We start from the raw sequence: 22,335 nt of genomic DNA on the forward strand, positions 1-22,335 counted from the left end.
AATGTGATTGTTGGGGGGAGGGCATTAGTGGGGGGAGGATGGGGAGGGGAAGTCCATATAGAAGGGGAGGGGGAGGGGTTAGGGGGATGTTGGCCTGGAAACCGGGAAGGGGAATAATAATCGAAATGTAAATAAGAAATACTCAAGTTAATAAAGATAAAAAAAGGTGTCATTACAACTGATTTCAATGAAATACAGAACATCATTAGAAATTAATATGAAAACTTATACTCTGGAAAGCTGGATAAGACAGAAGAAATTCTAAATGCATATAATATACCAAAATAAAACCCTGAAGATATACCTTAAGTAGACCGATTACAAGCAATGAGCTGTTGCTAAAAGCCTCCGCTCAAAGAAAAGTTTACAAGAAGCTGAATTCTATCAACCTTTCACTGATGACCCCTGACCAATTCATCCTATTTCATAAAATAGAAAGGGAAGGAACACTATCTAATTCATTCTGTTGAGCCAGTATTATCCTGATACCAAAGCAAAGTAATGATACTATAAAGGAAGAAAGAAAGAAAGCAAGGAAGGAAGGAAAGGAGGAAGGAAGAAAAGAAAAGAATTAAAAACCAATTTCTTTAATGAGCAGAGATGCAAAACTTCTCAGTAAAATACAAACCCAGCAACACATTAAGATTATACATTATGGGGGCTGGGGATTTAGCTCAGTGGTAGAGCGCTTACCTAGGAAGCGCAAGGCCCTGGGTTCGGTCCCCAGCTCCGAAAAAAAGAACCAAAAAAAAAAAAAAGATTATACATTATAACTAAATGGGCTTCATCCAAGAAGAGTGAGGTCTGTTTAACATATATAAATCAATAAATGTAATGTACCTTGAAAATAAATTTAAGGATAGAAACTACATGGTAATTTTGATTGATGCTGAAAAGGCATTTAACAAATCCCAGCATGCCTTCATGAAAAAAGTTTGGAGACTTTAGGAATAGAAGGAACATAACTTAATATACTGAAGAATGTACATAAGAATCCTATGGCCAATGTATGAAGTGGAGACGGATGCCCATTCTCCCTCTTATCTGATAGAGAGAGGGCTTGGGATCTTAGCTGCAGCAATTAGATAAGACAAAGGTACAGAAGGAACAAAAGTAGGAAAAGAATTCAAACTACATCTATTAGTAGATGACATGATTATTTAAAAGATTCTGTTGAGTCTACTAGAAAATGTTTGGACCTAGTAAATACAGTAAATGTTGCAGAATACAAAAATCAACACAAAGAAAACAATAGCCTTCATCTATACTATATACACTTCTTAGAGAAAGAAACTGGGAAAAATGGCCCATTCAAAATAACTCCAAAAACAAGTATTTAGGGATATATGTAGTTAAAGAAGTGACAGACATCAACAACAAAAGCTTTGTGACATTAACAAAAGGAAATCACAAAAGATATTAGACAATGAAAAGACATTCTATGCTCTTGGATTGGTAGAATTAATATTGTGAAAATGGCTATACTGCAAAAATAAACTAACAGATTTAATTTAATATCTACCAAAATTCCAATGTCATATTTCATAGGTTTACAAAAACAAGTATTTTTTTTCATATGGCCACAAATGACCAAGAATCGATAAAGCAATCCTAAGGAAGAAGACCACTGGAGACAGTATAAGACCCAGCCTCTAATTATACTCAGAGTTAGAGTGGCAGAGCCTGGTGCAGGGTAAAAGTGGACAGGTAGATCAATGGAAGAGAGTAGAGGGCCTAGAGATAAATGACAAAGCTGTGCCCACCTAGATTTTAACAAAGGGGGCAAAGACATACAGTTGGAAAGTCTACTTATCAAATAGTACCAGCAAAAGCATGTCTCTGCCTACAGAAAAGGAAATTACATTCTTATCTTTCACCAATTCAAAATGGATCAAAGACCTTAACTGAAAGCCCAAAACACTAAACTTCTAGAAGGAAACACAGGGGATACTCTTTAATATACTGGGGTTGGCAAGAGTTTTGAGTAGAATACCAATAGCATAGGAACTAACCCCAGAATCAATAGGCGGGACTCTCTGAAAATAAAAAGAGGCCGTAGAGCAAAGGAAACAATCAGCAGAATTAACAGACAGACCCCAAAATGGGAGAAAATGTTCATTAGCACACTTCAGACAAAGAGCTAATATATGAATTTACAAATCACAAATTACAGGAGGAAATAAAATTGCCAATCAACAAAAGCAAATGATCTGAAGACATACTTTTCAAGAAAGAAAGAAAGAAAGAAAGGAAGAAAGGAAGGAAGGAAGGAAGAAAGGAAGGAAGAAAGGAAGAAAGAAAAAGAAACCTAAATAGACATTACTGTTTTTTCTTCTTCTTCTTCTTTTTTTTTTTTTTCCGGAGCTGGGGACCGAACCCAGGGCCTTGCGCTTGCTAGGCAAGAGCTCTACCACTAAGCTAAATCCCCAACCCCGACATTACTGTTTTTAAAAGTGTATAATATCCTAGCTATCAGGGAAATGAAAATTAAAATGACTTTGAAATACCACCTCGCCCCAGGCCATCATCAATAAATCTGACAACAAATGTTGGAGAGGATGAGGAGAGAAAGGAAGCCTTAGTCACTGCTGGTGGAGGGTACAGTCACTGTGAGAATCTGGTTAAAAATTGAACGACCATATGACAGCTCTTTCATCCCAGGGTAGATATTCAGAATATTCCATAGAAATATTTATATCTCCATGGTTATAGATGCTTTATTCACTATAACAAAAAATTGAAATCAACCTTAGTTTTTCATACTTCAACGATGAATGGATAATGAAAATATGTTGCATATATTCTAAAGAAAACTGTAATCTGAACATGTGCAAGAAATTGGATAGACTTAAAATGCATAACTTTTAAGTGACATCACACAATCTCTAAAAGGAAAAAATATGTTCTCCTCATGCAGAACCTAGCCAATAATATATGTGTATGCAGCTACAGTAACAAACATTCATGTGGATACAGTGTATCAATCATTCAGGAGAGAGAACAGGAAAGGTAAACATTAGGAAGGAAGACCGGCTACATGCAGGTAATGAGCAGGAATGTGAAAGGACAGAGCGCCAAGTGTGTGTCTGGGTCCAACACTGTTGCGGATTCAAAGTTTTGATGAAGGACTAGAGCACGCAAACACACTCAATAGTCAAAGCATAGAGCCCAGTGTGAAGCTCCCACACCTTCTCTTCTAATGGCCTTTCCAATTGTATAGAAGTTCGTCCAGGTGAGCAGACTTTGGGTCTAGTTCTTTTCAGTGGAGGACTGATGGACTGACTGATTTGTTGGTTGGGTTTTTGACACAGGGTTTCTCTGGGTAGCCCTAGATGTCCCGGAACTCACTCTGTAGACCAGGCTTGCCTTTGCCTTCCCAGTGCTGGGATTAAAGGTATGTACCACCACACCTAGCTGGTGTTAGATGATTATTAATTTTTTGGCAAGGATTTTTTTAATCATAAAGTTTACAAACAAAAAAGTTTAAAAGTAAGCATTTGTTTCAAAATATAAGAAGACAATTTACATACTATTTTTCAAATCTCTATTAGTTTTTTGAGAGAGGAATAGAGGAAGTAGCCATGGCAGCAAAGTCTCAGATCTATGCACTGTAACTGAATTGTTTACCACAGAGGCTCTATGTTCTGCAATTGCTTTCAAGTCTGCTTGCATTTTTTCATGTTTTTCTTTTTCTCTTTTGTCCAGCTCAGTGTCAATGTCAGCAATATCTCTAGACATAATCAAATCTTCAGTATCAAGTTTCTCTTTTATTAGTTTACTTAGGAAATTATTTATTCTTTCTCTCCGTTCTTCCATTAGCCTGTAACAGAACAACCACATTTGCCAAATCACCCTGGACAGCTCTGTAATGGAGTTATAAGACTTTCATTAGGGAATCTGAAATAATTTGAAATCATCTAAAAAGAGATCTGTGGCTCTCTTTATATATACAGCTATGTCAAGTAGAAATTAATTTTGTCATATACTTAAAATGTTTTCAGTTCTTGAAATAAGGAAATTAATTTCATAACTACAAAGTAGCATGTATTCTAAAAATTTCCAAGGAAGCAATATGTACAATATAATCACATGTGTACATGGATATTTGTGTAAGAAAAGATGTTAAAATTCTCCATAACACTGAAGACACTTTTCATGTGTGTAATGTACACCTGCATGTGCTCATGAGTGCATGGGTGGGTGCGAGTGAAGACCAGAAGTTGATGTTGCAATTCTTCCTCTCTAACATTTTTATTTTTTGAGACAGGGTTTTACTACGTAGCCTTGGATAGCCTGGAACTGCTGAGTAGACCAGGCTGTCCACAAACTTACAGAGACTTTCCCACATCTCTGTTTCTCAAGTGCTGGGATTAAAGGTGTGCACCACCAGGGTGGCTCTGCTTTTTTTTATTTTAATCTCACCAATGGCTGCTGTTGACCCTTCAGGATCCACTCACTCCCACCCATCCAGACTGGGGTTAGTTACACCACCACATGCAGCGCTGTGTGTGAAGCAAGGATCTGTTTGTGCAGCCCAGAGTATAGTTTAGAATACTTTGTTGGACTATTCTACTTGCTCTAACACTGAGACTTACACTATAAAATCCCTTTATTTCAATAAAACCTGGGAAATAATAAATATAAGTTATAAAAATACTAAATGATTTGTCCTCTCACTACATCCCATCTGGAGCCAATCATAGATGTGCTGATTTCATGTTTATACGTCCCTGTCCTTCACACTAGGAAGTTTCTGAGTTGAGGACTGCATGAATTTTCTCTAGTCCAGGGCCAAGTATGTGTCTGGAACATCATACACAGTAAGCACATATTACTAAAGTAACTGGAGGACACTGAACGGAACTATTTAATTAGTTATGACAGGTTCACTAATTTATTAAGTGAGTTTGTGAAGTCTTGTATAAGAAATAATGAAAACGACACCATTCATTGGTGAAAAGAAGTGGAAAAGAGATAGTATGTGTGTGTGTATGTATGATGTATGCGCACACATGTGTGTATATATATGTATATATGTGTGTATATATATGTGTGTGTATACATGTGTGTCTATACATATATGTGTGTATATGTGTGTGTATATATATGTGTGTGTGTATACATATCTGTGTGTATATATATGTATGTGTGTATATATGTGTGTGTATACATATATGTGTGTATATATATGTGTGTGTATATACATGTGTGTTTATACATGTGTGTATGTATATATGTGTGTATATACATGTGTGCATATATGTGTGTGTATACGTGTGTGTATGTGTGTATGCGTGTGTGTGAGTATGTGTGTATATGTGTGTGTGAGTGTGTATACATGTGTGTGAGTGTGTGTGTGAGTGTGTGTATACATGTGTGTGAGTGTGTGTGTGAGTGTGTGTATACATGTGTGTGTATACATGTGTGTGTGTGTGTGTGTGTGTGTGTGTGTGTGTGTGTGTGGCAGATGGAGGTACAGGCCAGAAGGATACTAGAGAGCCATGTGGAAGACTTTGTGGAAAAGGTGATGCTTCACTTAGTGTTTCCAAACTCTGTTCTAAACACATTTACAGATAGAGCACATAACTATTGCATATATTATTCTAGTTACTGAGAGCCTAACAGTGAAAATACGTTAAAGACTTCTACCCTTGTATAAGCCCTCTCAGTGCTTTAACAAAATGCCTCCTTTAAGAAACTTAAAAGGAGATGTTATTTATTTCAGCTCGTTTTCAGAGGTGTCAGTTGATCATGGAGGGGAGAGAAAGGCAGAACAGGACTGGAAAATAGTAGCCAGGAAGAAGGATAAAGAAAGAGCAAAGGTGTGTGGAGAGATGGATCATCAGTTGAGAGCACTTGTTGCTCTTCCAGAGATCCAGGTTGGATTCCCAGCACCCATGACCGGCTCATGACCATGCCTAACTCCAGTCCCAGGGAAGCCAATACCCTCTTCTGATCTCTGCTGGCACCAGGTACATACGTGGTACACAGACTTACATGGAGGCAAAACAGTCATACACAAAATTAATAAATCTCATTTAAAAAAAAAAGAAAAGAAAAAGAAAGGGCTGGCAAGGGACGTAGCCCCAAAGGCACATGCCACTAACACACGTCTTTCAACTAGGCCCCGCCTGCTCACAGCTCTCAAGAACCATTGTTTCCTGACAGATGAGATGATCAGCTCTCTCCAGCATGCGGTTCCACCCTGATGTATTTATTGCTTTGCTGTAGTTCCAAAAGCAACAATGCCAACTGACTGTGAACTGAAGCCTCCAAATCTATGAGCCAAAATAAAACTCTCATTTTAGACTGAAGAATCAGGTGTTTCCCTCAATACTGGAAAGCTGGCTACTAAAGTGTGATTTTCCTTTATTTTTTATTTTCCTTTTTGGGTTTTACTTTAGAAGATTTAACTTTTAATTGAGATAATCTTGAAAGTCTTCCATGGGAAGGGGATACTTAATAAAGATCTAAGAGTTCAGGACATAGTGGCACCATTAATCCCAGTACTTGGTAGGCAGATATAGGTGGATCTCTGTGAGTTTAAGGTCAACCTGGTCTACATAGTGAGTTCCAGAATAGCCAGAGTCATATAGAAAGACCTTACCTCAAAACAAAACAAAACAAAACAAAACAAAACAAAACAACACCTAAGACAGTGGTGAGGCCCACATTGTGGCACATCTGTGTGGCATTTCCAGAGAGGATTATTTGAGAGGGAATATGGGCTGGGGTCTTAGACTGAATAAAGAGAGAAAACAAGCTGAGCCTATGCACCAGCATTCATCTCTCTCTGCTTTCTGGCCCTTGTTGGTCTGAACAGTCTCATGCTTCTGCCTCCACAGCCATGACCAGCTCTGACCACTATGCCTTTCCACCATATCGGGGTATGTAGCCCTTAAACTGTGAGCCAAGGTAAACTCCTTCATTAAATCGTTTCTTGTCGGATACTCAGCTACAACAATGAGAACAGGAAATACAGACTCATAGGAGTCTCCTCTAACTCAGTGCTCCCTTTCCTACAGCATACCAGTGTTTTCAAACATCTACCAGAGAGTTACGGAATATTCCATGGCACACCTCAACTCTCATCCCCCAAACAGAAACTATCAGGTCACTAAATGTCATCTATGAGACTTCAATTCCCAAAGACAACTATCACAGTGTAATTTCTGAGTCACTGGAAAGCAATCTTGGATAGCACTTTAGTGATTATATTTTGTTAAAACCCTACCTGTGTGTTTCAGCTTCTTTGTCTTTCCTCATTTGTATAAGACGTTTTTTGGCTTTGATAAACTTTCTAGTCTTTTCCTCTTCTTCCTCTTGCTGCTGCTGTTCTACAGCTCGGATGATGTTTTTATCACGCATATTATCCTTAAAGAAATAAGTAATGTATTGTCACAAAATGCCTTTCAATACATCTATCAAGAGCCTGTCAAGTGGTCATAGCCTCTTATCCAGTTATTTCTCTTCTAAAAACTTATCCTAAAATAATAATCAGAAGTTTGAATAAATGTTCATGTTAAGGTTTATTTACATTAATAACAAAAAATACTGAAAATAATCTATAAGTATTCAATAATTCAATAATAGTTAAGTAAACTATAATCTTGATGATGTGAGATTTTAGAACGTATCTTTTTCAAATATCAGAAATTACTGACTTCCTGAACACTCTTTATTGTGAAGATGCTCAAGGATATACTTCAGCAAGAGGGAGAGTAAATAAGGACAGACATCAGAGTCAGGAGCAAGGGGTTGGTCCGAGAAGGGGTGGAGGCAAACCCCAGGACGACAGCTGGGCAGCTGGCAGGCTAGCAACCAGGCAGTCCCAGAGGGACTGGGGACACGGGTCTCCATAGACAAGTTCTAAGGAAACCGACATCGGCGATTGCTTACTATTTGAAAATTGAAATATTGAAAATTAGCATCAATATACATCTGCCAGGATTTAATGAATATATGGAAAAACTAAGTGATCAAAATAAAAATTAAAAAGATCAAAATAAACTCACTAAACAAACAAAAATCAAGGTAGAAAAGTAACCATTTGTAATAGTGGGCATAGTGATGTATAGCTGTGATCTGTGTGGCTAGGGAGGGGAAGTAAGGCAGGAGAATCACAAATTTGAGGTCAGTCAGGGTCGCATAGGGAGACCCCGTCTTAAAACAAAATGAAAATGAATGTTCACGTAATGAAAGAGCGCCGTAGAGGTCGGTTCTGCAGAGGCGAATATTTACACAGTCCTGGTGCCTACGTCAGTGGGATGCTGTTCAAAGTGGAAGACGAGAGTAAGATGAGAGGTGTACGACAAAGGGAGGAGGGAGCCAGACCCTCCACAGCCTGGACACTAATAAACAATCACACGGATAGCGTTTGGAGCCTCATTATGAAAACTACATATAGGGCTGGAGAGATGGCACAAGGAGGCAGGGTAGCTGAGCCTTCCGTCCTGAGGCCTCAGGCTCAGGCTGTAGGAGATCCCAGGAAGCAACGGGGACCAAGCAGTGAAGCAGCTCTCCCTTTCCAAGATCTCAGTCTTCATGTTTTAACTTTGCAGCATAATATCACTTTTAAAAAATGCTGAGGCTGGAGAGATGACTCAGGGGTTAAAGCACTGGCTGCTCTTACAGAGGATCCTGGTTCAGTTCCCAGCATCCACATGGAGATTCAGAACCATCTGTAACTCCAGTTCCAATGGACCCAACACCTTCTTTCTGGCCTCTGCAAGCACAACACACATGTGGTGCACAGATCTACATACAGGCAAAACACCCATACACATAAAGTACAAGTACAGTTTTTAAAAATGTTAAAGACAAATAAAATCAAATTATGATATCCCTAAGCTATCACAGCAGAAATTATACATAAATCACCCCATTCATTCCTAACAACTTTTGTTTTAAAGAAATTAATTTTTTTTGGTTCTTTTTTTTTTTTTCTTTTTTTTTTCGGAGCTGGGGACCGAACCCAGGGCCTTGCGCTTCCTAGGCAAGCGCTCTACCACTGAGCTAAATCCCCAGCCCCTAAAGAAATTAATTTTATATAGAAAACTTTTCCTTCCTACATGAGATCACATCCACACGAAGCCATACTGACTAGAATCAGCCAGAGTGTGGATTCTCTCGGGACAGAGCTTTCTGATGCTTTTCTCCTACACCAGCCTGTCTTGACTCAGGCATCTGACTGTGACATTTTCAACTTACAAAAAACCGCTTCCTGCTTGCATCTATCTCTTCCTGCTTCCTGCTTAGTTTTTTTTTCATCTCGATTTCATACAGCAAATTCTGCCGCTTTATCTCCTCGGCATCTTTTTCTTCACTTTTCTTCCTTGTTTCTTCTTCCTCTTCATGTTCCTTTATTCTAAAACAAAACACAAGTGTAACCGAGAGCAAGGGGAAAAGCTGTGTAACCGAGAGCAAGGGGAAAAGCTGTGTAACCGAGAGCAAGGGGAAAAGCTGTGTAACCGAGAGCAAGGGGAAAAGCTGTGTAACCGAGAGCAAGGGGAAAAGCTGTGTAACCGAGAGCAAGGAGAAAAAGCTACGTCGTATCTTAGGGAGAAGAACCAGGTGACGCTAAAGGAAGGATGTAGGGAAAAGAAACACGAAGTGGCAGAAACAATCCGAATGACCCAGGCTGCCCACATTTGCTGGGCTTCAAGCCCATTTTGTTCCTCTAGCTCAAGCATTCCTTTTCTTTAGAAAGGACACTTAGCTGAAGAAGAGGGATGGAGAAGTCTGTGGGCTCCAGATAGCTGATGGTGCAGAAAGCACAGCGGAGGCCCCAAGAGGTTGGTTACTCCTCGAGGGCCGTAGACGAGGTGTCTATACCCAATGGGCCACTGTGGTTGTTATTCTCCTGGAGCTCCCTGAGAGTTGACTACTAATGCCTTTTGGGTAGTAAGCTCCAAATGCTTGCCAACTCTCAAGGCTCCTGGAGGAGTTCTTCAGGGATATCTGGAGCTGGCCTCACAGCACAGCCCTGATCAGGAGGGTTCTTCCCCAGCATCACCTCTTCTATTCACTTCCCACACTCTAGGAGCTCCCAGCAGCAGCAATACCCAGCAGACTCTGGATCTCTGGGGTCCTTCACCTAGCAGACACCCTGAGCACACAGCAAGACTCTTCATGTCCCACAGGTCTGTGTCCTCCTCTAATTGTGTTTCCTTCTGAACAGGTGGCTCAGGGAAAGTCAACAATCTAAAGAGACAGCTAAAGAATGAGCCGCCCTTTCATGCACACACAACGAAGCCAGTGTTTCCCCCACAGTCCTTTTGTATTAGGGAGAGAAAAACTCCCTCTGCTAGGCCACACAGGGAAGTAAGCCAAGAAATTTGGCACAGACACAAAGTAAAGAAGCTTAGAAGTTAGAGTGCTTTCTCTAGGAGGAACTAATGAAACTTAGAATTGTGTTGGTCCCTTTAAGTTTAGGACAGAACAACAAAATACAAAATGTTGCAGGTTTAGGACTGGAGAGATGAGCTCAGTAATTAAGAGCACTTTGGCTCAGGCCCACAACGCTCTGAAACTTCAGGTAACTATAGCTTCTGATGCCCTCTTCTGGCCCTTATGGGAATACACCATGTGGCTTCTTCACAAGCACACAAGCACGTACACACAAATACAGGGTTTGTTTGCTTGTTTTTTCTGATTAATTTGACAGTCAAGATTTACCATCACCATTTTTGTGATGTAGTCGGCTCTAGTTGGTTATTTATTTGTTGAGCCAGAGGGCCTGAAATTTCCATCAACGTTCTAAATTTGCATTAAGTCAAATTATCCAAATAAGATAAAAATCTTTACTGACAGGTAATTAAAAATGTAATTGTTATAAAACCCATCAGTCAATGACAACATCATTCCTTTTCACTGGTACAGCAGATATTTCCCTCACATTCATGCTCAGAATGCAAAACTGCTTTCTGCCCAAAGAATGACTCAGGCAGTGGATGCACACATGTCTGTCTTCCAGATTGGCTAGCACATTCTAAAGCAACTCTGCCGTGCTTTGCATGTAGGACCATAGCGACTGGCAGCCCAAGAGTGTTAAAGAAGGTTCACATTCTCACTGTCCCAAGTTGTGCTTATTGAGATCTAATTTCTCTCAAGCTCGCCCATACTCTGAATAGTCCTATAAAAACAATGGGGAGACTGGGTGTGGTGATACATGCCTTTAATTCAGCATACAGAAACAGAGGAAAAGACTGAGGCAGAAAGGCAGACGCAGGAGGACCTCTGTGATTCAGGGTCAGCCTGCTCCACGGAGTTCGTGCCAGGTTAGCCTGGGGTACCTTGTCGAAAGAAAGAAAGAAAGAGAGAGAGAGAGAGAGACAGACAGACAGACAGACAGACAGACAGACAGACAGACAGATTTTTATCCCAGCAGAAGTGTGGTCCTCATAGGACAATGCAGCAAGCATCAGTGGTGCTAAGTTAATTTCATAGCCACCCTACACTCCATATGTGCAAAGCCTAATCCGTCACCTTCCTCTTCTAAGTGGATCCTTGTGGTCTCACTTTGGTAGACAGCACCGTCTTTGCAGTTGCCTATGCTGGAGGCCTGAGCCCCTCTGTAGTCCTTAGCTCCTTATTCAATCATCGAATAGCTACTGAAGTCCTACTTCAATGATGCAACAGCTATCAAGGAACTTACATTAGAGTTAGGGACTGCAACGGAGCACTATGATATGCCATAGAGAAAGTAAAAGACAGCCAGGCAGAGGTGGCGCACACACTTTTAATCCCAGCAATTGGGAGGCAGAGGCAGGTGGATCTCTGTGAATTTGAGGCTAGCCTGGTCTACAAAGTGAGTTCAGATTACACAAAGAAAAGCCCTGTCTTGAAATCACACACACACACACACACACACACAGAGAGAGAGAGAGAGAGAGAGAGAGAGAGAGAGAGAGAGAGAGAGGAAGAAGAAGAAGAGAGAGAAAGGGGGAACCAAGAAAAAGAGTAACAAACCTTTCTAGACTGAGCTGTACACCAAGAGATGCAAGGCCTCTCTTGAGATGGTAAGAATACCACAGATAAAGAACAGAGAAGTAAATTCTGGAGAGAAAGAAACAGTCTGTGAGAAGTACAGAAGCCAGAAATTCTTAGCAGGTACTCAAGGCCCCGGAAGGTAAGGGCATGTGTCAGGGTAATGAGGAAATGGACAAGTGGTAGAGAGAGCTTGAGATAAGATGAGGTAAGAGAGAGCTTGAGATGAGATGAGGTTAGACTCCACAGTCACTTTAAATGACTGGAAAGCTGCTACAGCACCAAAACCAGCAGAATAATTCACTTCCTTTTCATTTGAACAGATATCATAGATGCCGAATAGCAAAGGGGATAGGGAAGAGAGTGGCGTCCATGAAGAGCTGAGGCAACAATCCGTGCAATAGATGGGAGCCTCCGGGCCTAAGAGGATGGCTACCAATTCAAGACTTCTTTGGGAGTAAAGCAAATTACCATGAGTTGCTTGTAGATTTGTTGTGGAACATAAAGAAGATAAGGGGTCAAGGTAGGAGTTCTGATTTGAAGTGGGCAGATATGGGTGCTACTGGGCAGTCCACTGAGCGGTTGGGAATCCATACTCATCTTTGAGGTACCTATAAGACTCTGTAATGGAGATCTCTTGGAGGAAGCTGGAAAACTAGAGCTCAAAGGAGTGGATGAGCTCTCTAAGATGGTTAAAACCACGTTGGCCTCTTCTCTCTTTCTACCCTTTTCATAAAGGAACTTAACCAGGGGAGAGTGCTGCAGAGCTAATAGGATGCAAAAGTAATAAGACAAAAAAAAATTAAGACAGGATCTTACTACGTAGCCTTGGCTGGCCTGGAATTTTCTATGTAGATCAGGCCGGACTCAAACTCAGATCTTACTGCCTCTGCCTCCCAAGTACTGGGGATCAAAGGTGTGTGCCACCAAGCCCAGCGGTAAAATTTCCTTAAACAAGATCTATAATGTTCTTCCTACAGAAAAACTACCTACGGAAGGAATGAGAAACACACACTGTCAATAAATATTTGGCTGTCTTTGAATAGGTATTTTAATTTCTTGGTTAAAAATCCGTCTACTCGGGGAGTTGTGTCTCCACAGTTCCTCACTTGCCTCATCTTCAGGATGCTAGTGTGAGACAGATTCTCCTACTTGACACAGCTCCAGAGGGGTTAGCCTGCCTGTGTCTGGTGCCTGCGAACTGTTTACGATGTTGGTATATGTCATACTTTTTCAGGCACGGAGCCAGAGGTTTTAATAACTGATTGCTGAGTACCTCAAAATATAGTGGTTTACAACGATAAACACTTCTATTTCATGCATTCCTAACCAGCAGGATGAGGAGGGGCTTAGACGGGTGGCTCTGAAGGGACTGCAGTCAAGCTGCCAGCGGGGGCTCTAGTGGGCTCACAGCTGCACTGAGGCACACGCGCGCACACACACACACACACACACACACACACACACACACACCACACACTTGCAGTTTTCTGCCTGCCATCTGTCCCTTCTCATAGACTTGATTTAGTATCTTGCAAGATGGAAGTCAGGTTCCCCAGTAAGCTCTCTAAGGGATAAGCAAGGAAGAAACCAGATATTCTTTTTTTTTTTTTTTTTTTTGGTTCTTTTTTTTTTCGGAGCTGGGGACCGAACCCAGGGCCTTGCGCTTCCTAGGTAAGCGCTCTACCACTGAGCTAAATCCCCAGCCCCGAAACCAGATATTCTTAACATCTGAAATGTCACAACCACTCTGTCACATTCTGGCCAACGGCCATGAATATGTGTAGCCTGTCCTCCAGACACAAATTAGGCTCTATCCTTTGAAGAAAAGGTAAAGAACATGCAGACATATTTTACACCATCACAAGGCAATCCCTGAGTAGCACCTGGTAATACTGTTTTACAATGTTTATTTATTTTATGGTATGAGTGTTCTGCCCACACGGAAGTCAGAAGAAGGTATTGGCTTCCCTGGAGCTGGAGCTACAGATGGTCATGGGCAGCCATGTGGGCACTGGGAATCAAAAGCAGCCAGCTCTTAACCACTTAGTGGACATGTGTATGTGTGTGTACCTGTGTGATGAATGCAGACTTGTGCACTTGTGAAGGCCAGAGGGCAATTTTGTGGAGTTAGCTCTTTCCTTTCACAGACTGCACTCATGTCAGGCTTGGGTGACAGATGCCTTTACCCACTGAGCCATCTCAGTGGTCTTTGCTTTGGTTTTTATGGTAGGGTCTTGCTATGTAGACCAGACTGACCTCCAATTCTTGATTTCCCTGCTGCAGCCTCCTCAGTGCTACCGATGTATATCAGTGGTTACGAATGTATCACACAGTTGTCTCTAATAGTGAGTGTTAATCTTTTTTAAAATTTTCTACCATGCTTTTAGCATGCATTAATTTCAAAATCAGAGGCAAAGCTATATGCACTCGCTGCTGCACACTCGCTGCTGCACACTCATTCCTGCACACTGCTGTATGCTCACTGCTGTATACTCACTGCTGCACACTCACTGCTGCACACTCACTGCTGCACACTCACTGCTGCACACTCACTGCTGCACATTCACTGTTGTACACTCACGGATGCACACTCATGGCTGCACACTCACTGGTGCACAGTTATATACTCACTGCTGCACACTCAGTGCTGCACTGTTGTATACTCACTGCTGCACACTCACTACTGCACACTCACTGCTGCACGCACATTGCTGCATGCTCACTGCTGCACATTCGCTGTTGTACACTCACAGATGCACACTCACAGCTGCACAGTTATATACTCACTGCTGCACACTCGCTGGTGCATACTCGCTGCTGCACACTCATGGCTGCACACTCACTGCTGCACACTCACTGCTGCACACTCGCTGGTGCATACTCGCTGCTGCACACTCATGGCTGCACACTCACTGCTGTACTCACTGCTGCACACTCACTGCTGTACTCACTGCTGTACACTGTTGTATACTCACTGCTATACACTCATTGCTGCACACTCACTGCTGCACACTCACGGCTGCACATTCGCTGTTGTACACTCACGGGTGCACACTCATGGCTGCACACTCACTGGTGCACAGTTATATACTCACTGCTGCACACTCACTGCTGCACTGCTGTATACTCACTGCTGCACGCACACTGCTGCATGCTCACTGCTGCACATTCACTATTGTACACTCACAGATGCACACTCACAGCTGCACAGTTATATACTCACTGCTGCACACTCACTACTGCACACTCACTACTGCACACTCACAGCTGCACAGTTATATACTCACTGCTGCACACTCACTGCTGCACAATTGTAGACTCACTGCTATACACTCATTGCTGCACACTTGCTGGTGCACACTCACTGGTGCACACTCGCTGCTGCATACTCGCTGCTGCACACTCATGGCTGCACACTCACTGCTGCACACTCACTGCTGCACACTCACTGCTGCACACTCACTGCTGCACACTGTTGTATACTCACTGCTATACACTCATTGCTGCACACTCACTGCTGCACACTCACTGCTGCACACTCACTGCTGCACACACGCTGCTGTATACTCACTGTTTCAGGTGATCTTTGGCAAGAGCTACTCTTTCTCTGCGCTGCTTTTCTAGTTTCTCTTGGTCTTCTTTAAGAGCTTTCGCATCGTTGAGTTTCACTTGCTCCTCCCATTTTTCATCTGATTTTACTGCGTTCTTTTTGTACTGAATCTGGACATCACGCTCTTTCATAACTCTACTGAGAAGAAGTCCTGACTACAAAAAAAAATCACACTATTTTAAGAAAACTATGTATACTTACAGAGAGAAAACTGTTAACTATGTATGCTAAATATACATATATATAGAGAGAAGAGAAGCCAGATAGTACATGAAAGCGTTTCACTCTCTCTGTCTGGTAAAACTGATACTGCTTTGCATTTTCGATGGCCTTCTTCCTTTCTCCTTGTTTGTATATTTCTTCCTCCAGATCAAGAATTTGTCTTTCAGCCTCAAGCTCTTCATCACGCTTCTGCTTGGCTCTAAGTTTCTGTTCTTTCATTCCCTGTGAAAAGACAAAATACACTTTTTCTCTCTATATTTTTTCAGTGTTGGGGATCAACCCCAAGGCCCTGTGGTCAAACACCAACACAAAAGCAATCTTTTGTTTTTATTTTTCAATTTAATTGGCCCATGAGTTAATATCAGTACATGATTACTTAAATTTCATTATGAATTTTTATTGTTTGCATAATTCATTAGTAAACATGAGCATACACATTGAATAAATTTTTAAATAATGTTTAGTTAATTAATGTGCGCAGCCATTTTGCCAGTATGCATGTCTGCGCATTACGTGCTTGCCTGGTACCTGAGGAGGTCAGAAGAGGTGTTGGATACCCTGGGACTGTAGTTACAGAACATTGTGAACTGCCATGTGTGTGCTGGAAATTAACCCAGATCTTCTGGAAGAGCAATCAGTGTTCTTAACCACTTAGCCATCATTCTAGCACTGAACAAATTTTTAATTTAATTTTTCAGATGGGTAGTACATTTACATGATTTGAAATCCAAAACTATTAATGGGGTATATAATAAATTTCTCTCTCTCCAATCCTAAGACTTCACTAACATTAAAAACTTTCCTATTGACTAATCGTGGCAGTGTCTACTTGTAACTCCAGCTACTCTGAAGTAGAGGCAAGAGGACCACTTGAGACTGAGTCTGAGGTTGAAGCTGTTTGAACAGGAATCGTCCCCAAAGTCTCATCATGTATTTGAATGCTTGGCCATAGGGAGTGACACTATTAGGAGGTGTGGTCTTATTGGAGGAGGTGTGTCACTGTTGGGGTGGCCTGTGAGGTCTCATATGCTCAAGCTACACCCAATGTGACACACACTCTCCTGCTGCTGGATGTAGAACTCTCAGCTCCCTCTCCAGCACCGTATCTGCCTGCAAGATGCCATGATGACCATGAACTAAACCTCTGAAATGTAAGCCAGCCTCAATTAAATATTTTCCTTTGTAAATTTGCCATGGTCATGGAGTGTCTTCAGAGCAATAGAAACCCTAACTAAGACAGAGGTCACAATGGACAGTATAAGGGAATCTCAAAATACAAACAAACAAACAAAAAATCCACTACCACCACCAACAAAACTCTTTTAAAAGACAAGTTAATAATTCAAGATATATACTGAGAGGAAATATTTTCAAATATAGATGTCTCCTTTGAGACAGGGTATCATAGAGTCTGGGCTAGCCTTAAACTTACTGTATAGTCAAAGATGACCTTGAATTTTCATTTTTCCCTTTGCCATCTCCAAATGTTGGGATTATAGGTATGGACCACCATGCCTGGATTTAAATGGTATTACAGACTGAGTCCAGAGTTCCATGCATGCTGAACAGACACTCTACCAGCTGCTCTACATTCCTAGCCTTGTTTTTGCTATTGTTGTTTTGTTGTTTTGATTTTTGAGGCAAGGTCTTGATATGTTGATCAGGCTGGTCTTGAACTCACTATGTAGTCCAGGTTGGCCTTGAACCCAAGGTCTCTCTGGGCTTCCTCAGTATTTGGATTATAAGGATGTGCCACCGCACTTATCTTCAGAATATGTTTTTAAAGTTCTCTAAAATCAATAGAAGAAAAAAATCTAATCATGGAAATTTGAAGAGGTGGAAAGCAAGTTCATCAAAAGATGTTTAGCCAACAGTCTAGTTTCCTCTCCATTGCTGTGATAAAAACACTTTGGCCAAAAGCAACTTGGGTGAGGAAAGGGTTTAATTGGTTTATACTTTAAGGTCACAATCCATCACTGAGGGAAGTTACCGCAGGAACTCAAAGTAGGAACCTGAAGCAGATGTTATGGAAGAGCTCCACTCTCTGGCTTACCCTGTGCTTGTTCAGGCTCAAGGTCAGGGACCATGCTTCCTTCTACGGGTCAGGACCACCTGCCTAGGGACGGTGCTGCCCACAGTGGGAGGGGCCTCCTACATCAACTTTCAGTCAAGATGATCCCTCACAGACATACTCACAGACCAATCTGTTGGAAACAATTACTCAGTTCAGGTGATTATAGGCTATGTCACATTGAGAATTAGCTAGGACAGCTGGTGAGAAAGCACTGCCACCAAGACGGGCAACAGGAGTTAGATTCTGAGAATCCACATGGTGGAGAGAGAGAGAAAGGACTACCATGAGGTGTCCTCTGACCTCCATATGTGCATGATACATGGATGTACAATAAATATTATATTTAAAATATTTAACATTTGTGATTAGGAAAACTTGAATTCAAGCCATATGGAAAAATTCATACCCATTAGCATGTCTGTAATGAGAAAGACTAACCATACTGACTATTGATGGGAATACAGAAACAACAGGACTCTCATCCTGCTGGTGGGAGGGGAGATATAAAATCACAATTGCTTTGGAATTTCTTACAAAGTTAATTTTTTAAAGATTTGTGTGTGTGTGTGTGTGTGTGTGTGTGTGTGTGTGTGTGTGTGTATACATGTGTGCAGGTGTCTCAAGAGGCCAGGAGAGGCTGTCAGATCTCCTAGAGCTGGTGTTACAGGTGATTGTGAGCTGTTCAATGTGAGTCCTGAAAAGTAAGTGCAAATCCTCTGAAAGAACTACGAGCACTGCTGAGCCATCTCTCCTCCTACCTTTTAACCCACTTACAAAGTTATATACACTGATTATGAGTTCACTGTATATATTCACATTAAAATATCTACTTAAGAGAAATGGGAATATATGTCCATATACAGACTTATATGAATGTTCACAGCAACTATATTTATAGTAATCAAAAGATGGAAACAACCCAGATGTCAACATTTGGTTGATGTCATACCATCAAGTGAGCAGGTAAACTGTAGTGTACCAACCCCTGGACTGTTACTCAACAATACAAAGAGTGCATCGAGCTCTCAAAGGGGGAGAATAAAATCTACAGCAATGAAGGGTAGTGGTGACCTACGCAGTTCTAAGGAGGAGTGACAAAGGTGCTTTTAGGTGCTGAGTATGTTCGTTATCTTAACTCTAATGATGGTCTCGGAGGCACGTACGTGCCAACATTTAACAAAATGTTTCCCTTAATTGAGTCATTTATGGTATTTTTTCTAAAGATCTTTAAAATGTGTGTTAGTGTACTTATGACAGTTTGAACATAAAATTATACAAGGTACAAGGCACTATTCAGAAGCAATGGTTACTGTTCAAAGCATATGAGTTCTGGAAGGGCGAGACTTACTGCGTATGTGTTAGTCCAGTGTTTTACCAATTCTTGGGATTTCATATGCATATTTTTCTTTGCTGTTCTTTCTGCACGAAGGACCGCTGCTTCTCTTGTCAACTTGTTGAGGCTATCCCGAATCCTTTCCCACTCAGCATGTGGAATGATGGTGACCTGCTGGAGATCTACTGTGCTAGGTAGGAGAGGTGGATAGGGAATCTCTTCTTTTTCATAGCTCTCCATTCCTAATGTATTAAAGACATAGTGATTAAATACTTTTCAGGAAGAGTTCACATGATTTTTCCCCCAAAATGTCTGGAGTGGGGTGGTATCTGAAAATTGCCTCAAATGTGTAACTTAAGACCGGCTAAGGGAAATACTACAAGGCTTTAGGAAATCAGAATGACATGATCAAATCTTTGGTGATTTCCTTCATGCGGAAACTTGGGCAACACATTTAACTTTGTGGAATCTTGGTGGAAAGACTCCTGATGAAGAGAGTGAGGCCTGTGGCCTTGGTGGAGAGCAAACGTGCTGGTTGGGTTGATTCCAGCGCATTTGCTAAGGGTCCATCCTTGGACTCCTCTTCAGCCATGCTAATGAGATAGGCAGGATGAGTTGTTTTACAAGATCCATTTAAAGCAATCGTTGCATTAAATTTGACAAGATATGGCTCCAAAGCCATCATTACAGTTCAGATAATGGCCACAGGACACCATCCATCCCCATGCCCTGTTGTCATTTCATAGGTGGATACTTTTAAAAACATCCATCTCCTGCATTTGCAGACACTGTGATGGACTCTATACAACGTCTTCCCCCATTGAGAAGGCAACTCGAAGAAGCAACTACAGTCTTGAGCAAGGTCTAGATAGTTTAAATATACAGATATCTCCCTTGCTAACAATCACTTCTCTAATGTTAATCAAAGAAGCCGAACAAAAAGCTCTTCTTTGTTTTGGGAGAGATGCTCAAATACTTTCAAGCTGAACATGAGCAAGGAAACAAGAGAGATGGATAAGGGGGCCATCCCATGACCTTAAGAGGAACCAGTTTCAGATGAAGCTGTTAGCATGAAATGCAAACAAAAAGCCAAGGAAGAAGCTAGAGCAATGATTATCACATTACAGTGCTAATCAACCCAACCTGAAGGTATGGTCACCCCTTCAGAAGGAAATGCATACATTTCCTTAATTTTTAATATGATTGAGTTGGATATTGTTACATAAACTCAAAATATGCTAAGTAATACAGTGGAGTTCATTAACAACCCTCTTCAGAAACATGCTCAACTCAGCATCCTCCTGCCTCACCCTCCTAAGGCGTTAGGATACTAGGTACTTACTACTGTGTCTAGCTTAGGTCTCAATGCTGCCAGTCTGGCAACATGAATACCATGGTATTTAAATCACAACACCAAAGAACTACTAGACATGATGAATCATAACAATTATTTGTGAAACATCTGTTGTGATAGTTAAAACTATTTTTTGGCTTAAACAGAAAGGGGAAAGATGTAGAGGAATTTTAATCCAGCAATGTGGTTGCTCTAAACTGGAATACAGACACACACCTTTAGGCCCTCTAGCTGGAATACAGACATGTCCACAATACACTTTAATCCCCAACAACAAAGGGAAAGTAGTTTGTAGAAGAAAGCAGTCATGTTTAAAAGTGATGTCTAATTGAGAGGGAGATAAAGTGATGAATCAGAGAAAGATTTGACATAATAAGATGTACCCAAGAACAGACAGGCAGGAAGGTGGCACAGAGTGGGTTAGAGTGGAGGGCAGTTCCGTTGGTTGATTTCAGGCAATGCCATGGAGTTTGGTTGAGTTCATGCAGTTCTATTCAGTTTTGTTCAGTTTGTGCAGTCAGCACAGTTCAACTGCTTCATAGAATTCAGAAGCAGTTTTTCCAAGCAGAGCAATTCAGTAAGAGGCTGAGAGAAGCCAGTTGGAATCGACTTGGACAGGAGTTTGGGCCAGAACACCTGCATTGAACCAGTGAGGCCAGAATTCAGAAAGAACTAGAAAGGGTGAGCTTATTCAGCAGTAAGCCTCCAAGGCAACAATTACATCTGGTGAATAAAAATTATTTTTACAATGTCCTTGTGTGTGAATCAAATTTCCTAATATTTCCACTGACCAGATTGTGTCTGTCCTAGGGTGTGGGGTAGGGGTCGGGGTGCTATTGCTACAGAACTCAAGCAAATCATGAAGATAGTTCAAATTTCCAAGAATCTATTAGTTACCATGACAACAATTAAACCTGTGGTTGTATTTAAAGATTTTGTTTTTAGAAGTCCTACTTGCTTACATCTTTGAAAATAAATCAAATAGTAGGTCACCTTAATTACCTTATTACCATATTTTTTACATTATCAAAGCATTCGACTTGGGGAGAGTTTCAACTTTAGCGTGGAAAGAACTGAAGTATTTCCTTGAACTTTAGAAAAGACTACTCAGCAGGTCTGCAACAGAATAAAGACTCTGATAGGTCAATAACATTTCCAAACGGCATTCCAAAATTTACTCAATGAATAGCAAACCTTAAGAGCCCCCTGAGTATCTGCCTAGCTGACAGCTGAGGTAAGACGCCTGACTTTCTGCTTTTTCTACCCCTATTACTATAAACTTTCTACTAGGTGCCCCTGTTCCTCTTTCCTTTTTCCGCTCATTGACCTGAAGGCCAACCTGCCAGTTGCAAGTTAGGGAATACTTGCTGGAGATGCTTTCGACTTGGTAAAGGCCATTACAAAAGGCAACCGAAGCCCTTTGTCACCCAATGCTGGGGTTCTACAAACAATCCCAGCTCCGGCACGGGTCGAGGCAGCTCACCTGCCCTTTCCTTCGCCTTCCCGGAGCGCCTTCCATAGCGCACCTGCATCTCTAACAAGCTGAGCCCTGTGAGTCCAGAGCCTGTGAGACTATTTTCAAGCTGAAGTCAGCGACTGAATGGTAGATAAACCATTTGGTTGTTTAGCAACCACGTCGGAAGTGACGTAGTCACTATCCCGGAACGAGGAAGGAACCCTGTTCGCCGCGGCTGAACCGAGACATGAAGCACGGGTGTGCGCGTGCGCGGTGCAGAGCTGTGGGCGAGCCA

The 22,335-nt window shown here is 41.5% G+C and overlaps 1 protein-coding gene across 2 annotated transcripts in view; it reads right to left on the reverse strand.

Moving 5' to 3' along the window:
- The window catches only part of Cfap210 (cilia and flagella associated protein 210), a 34,141-nt gene extending 11,894 nt beyond the window's left edge, over window positions 1-22,247 (reverse strand). The window contains exons 1-7 of one of the 2 annotated variants that reach the window (NM_001127486.1): window positions 22,068-22,236; window positions 19,246-19,472; window positions 15,872-16,045; window positions 15,563-15,756; window positions 9,211-9,367; window positions 7,235-7,374; window positions 3,628-3,820 (exon numbers count right to left, since the gene is read on the reverse strand). In NM_001127486.1, the coding sequence (NP_001120958.1) occupies window positions 3,628-3,820; window positions 7,235-7,374; window positions 9,211-9,367; window positions 15,563-15,756; window positions 15,872-16,045; window positions 19,246-19,472; window positions 22,068-22,116 (1,134 nt within the window). In that variant the 5' untranslated portion in view covers window positions 22,117-22,236. Of the gene's footprint in view, window positions 1-3,627; window positions 3,821-7,234; window positions 7,375-9,210; window positions 9,368-15,562; window positions 15,757-15,871; window positions 16,046-19,245; window positions 19,473-22,067 lie in introns of both variants that reach the window. The other variant, XM_039104845.2, reaches the window with a different exon arrangement.
- Window positions 22,248-22,335: the final 88 nt, after the last annotated feature.

The sequence above is a fragment of the Rattus norvegicus genome, chromosome 3, assembly GCF_036323735.1.
Source record: "Rattus norvegicus strain BN/NHsdMcwi chromosome 3, GRCr8, whole genome shotgun sequence".
NCBI classification, from domain to species: Eukaryota; Metazoa; Chordata; class Mammalia; order Rodentia; family Muridae; genus Rattus; species Rattus norvegicus.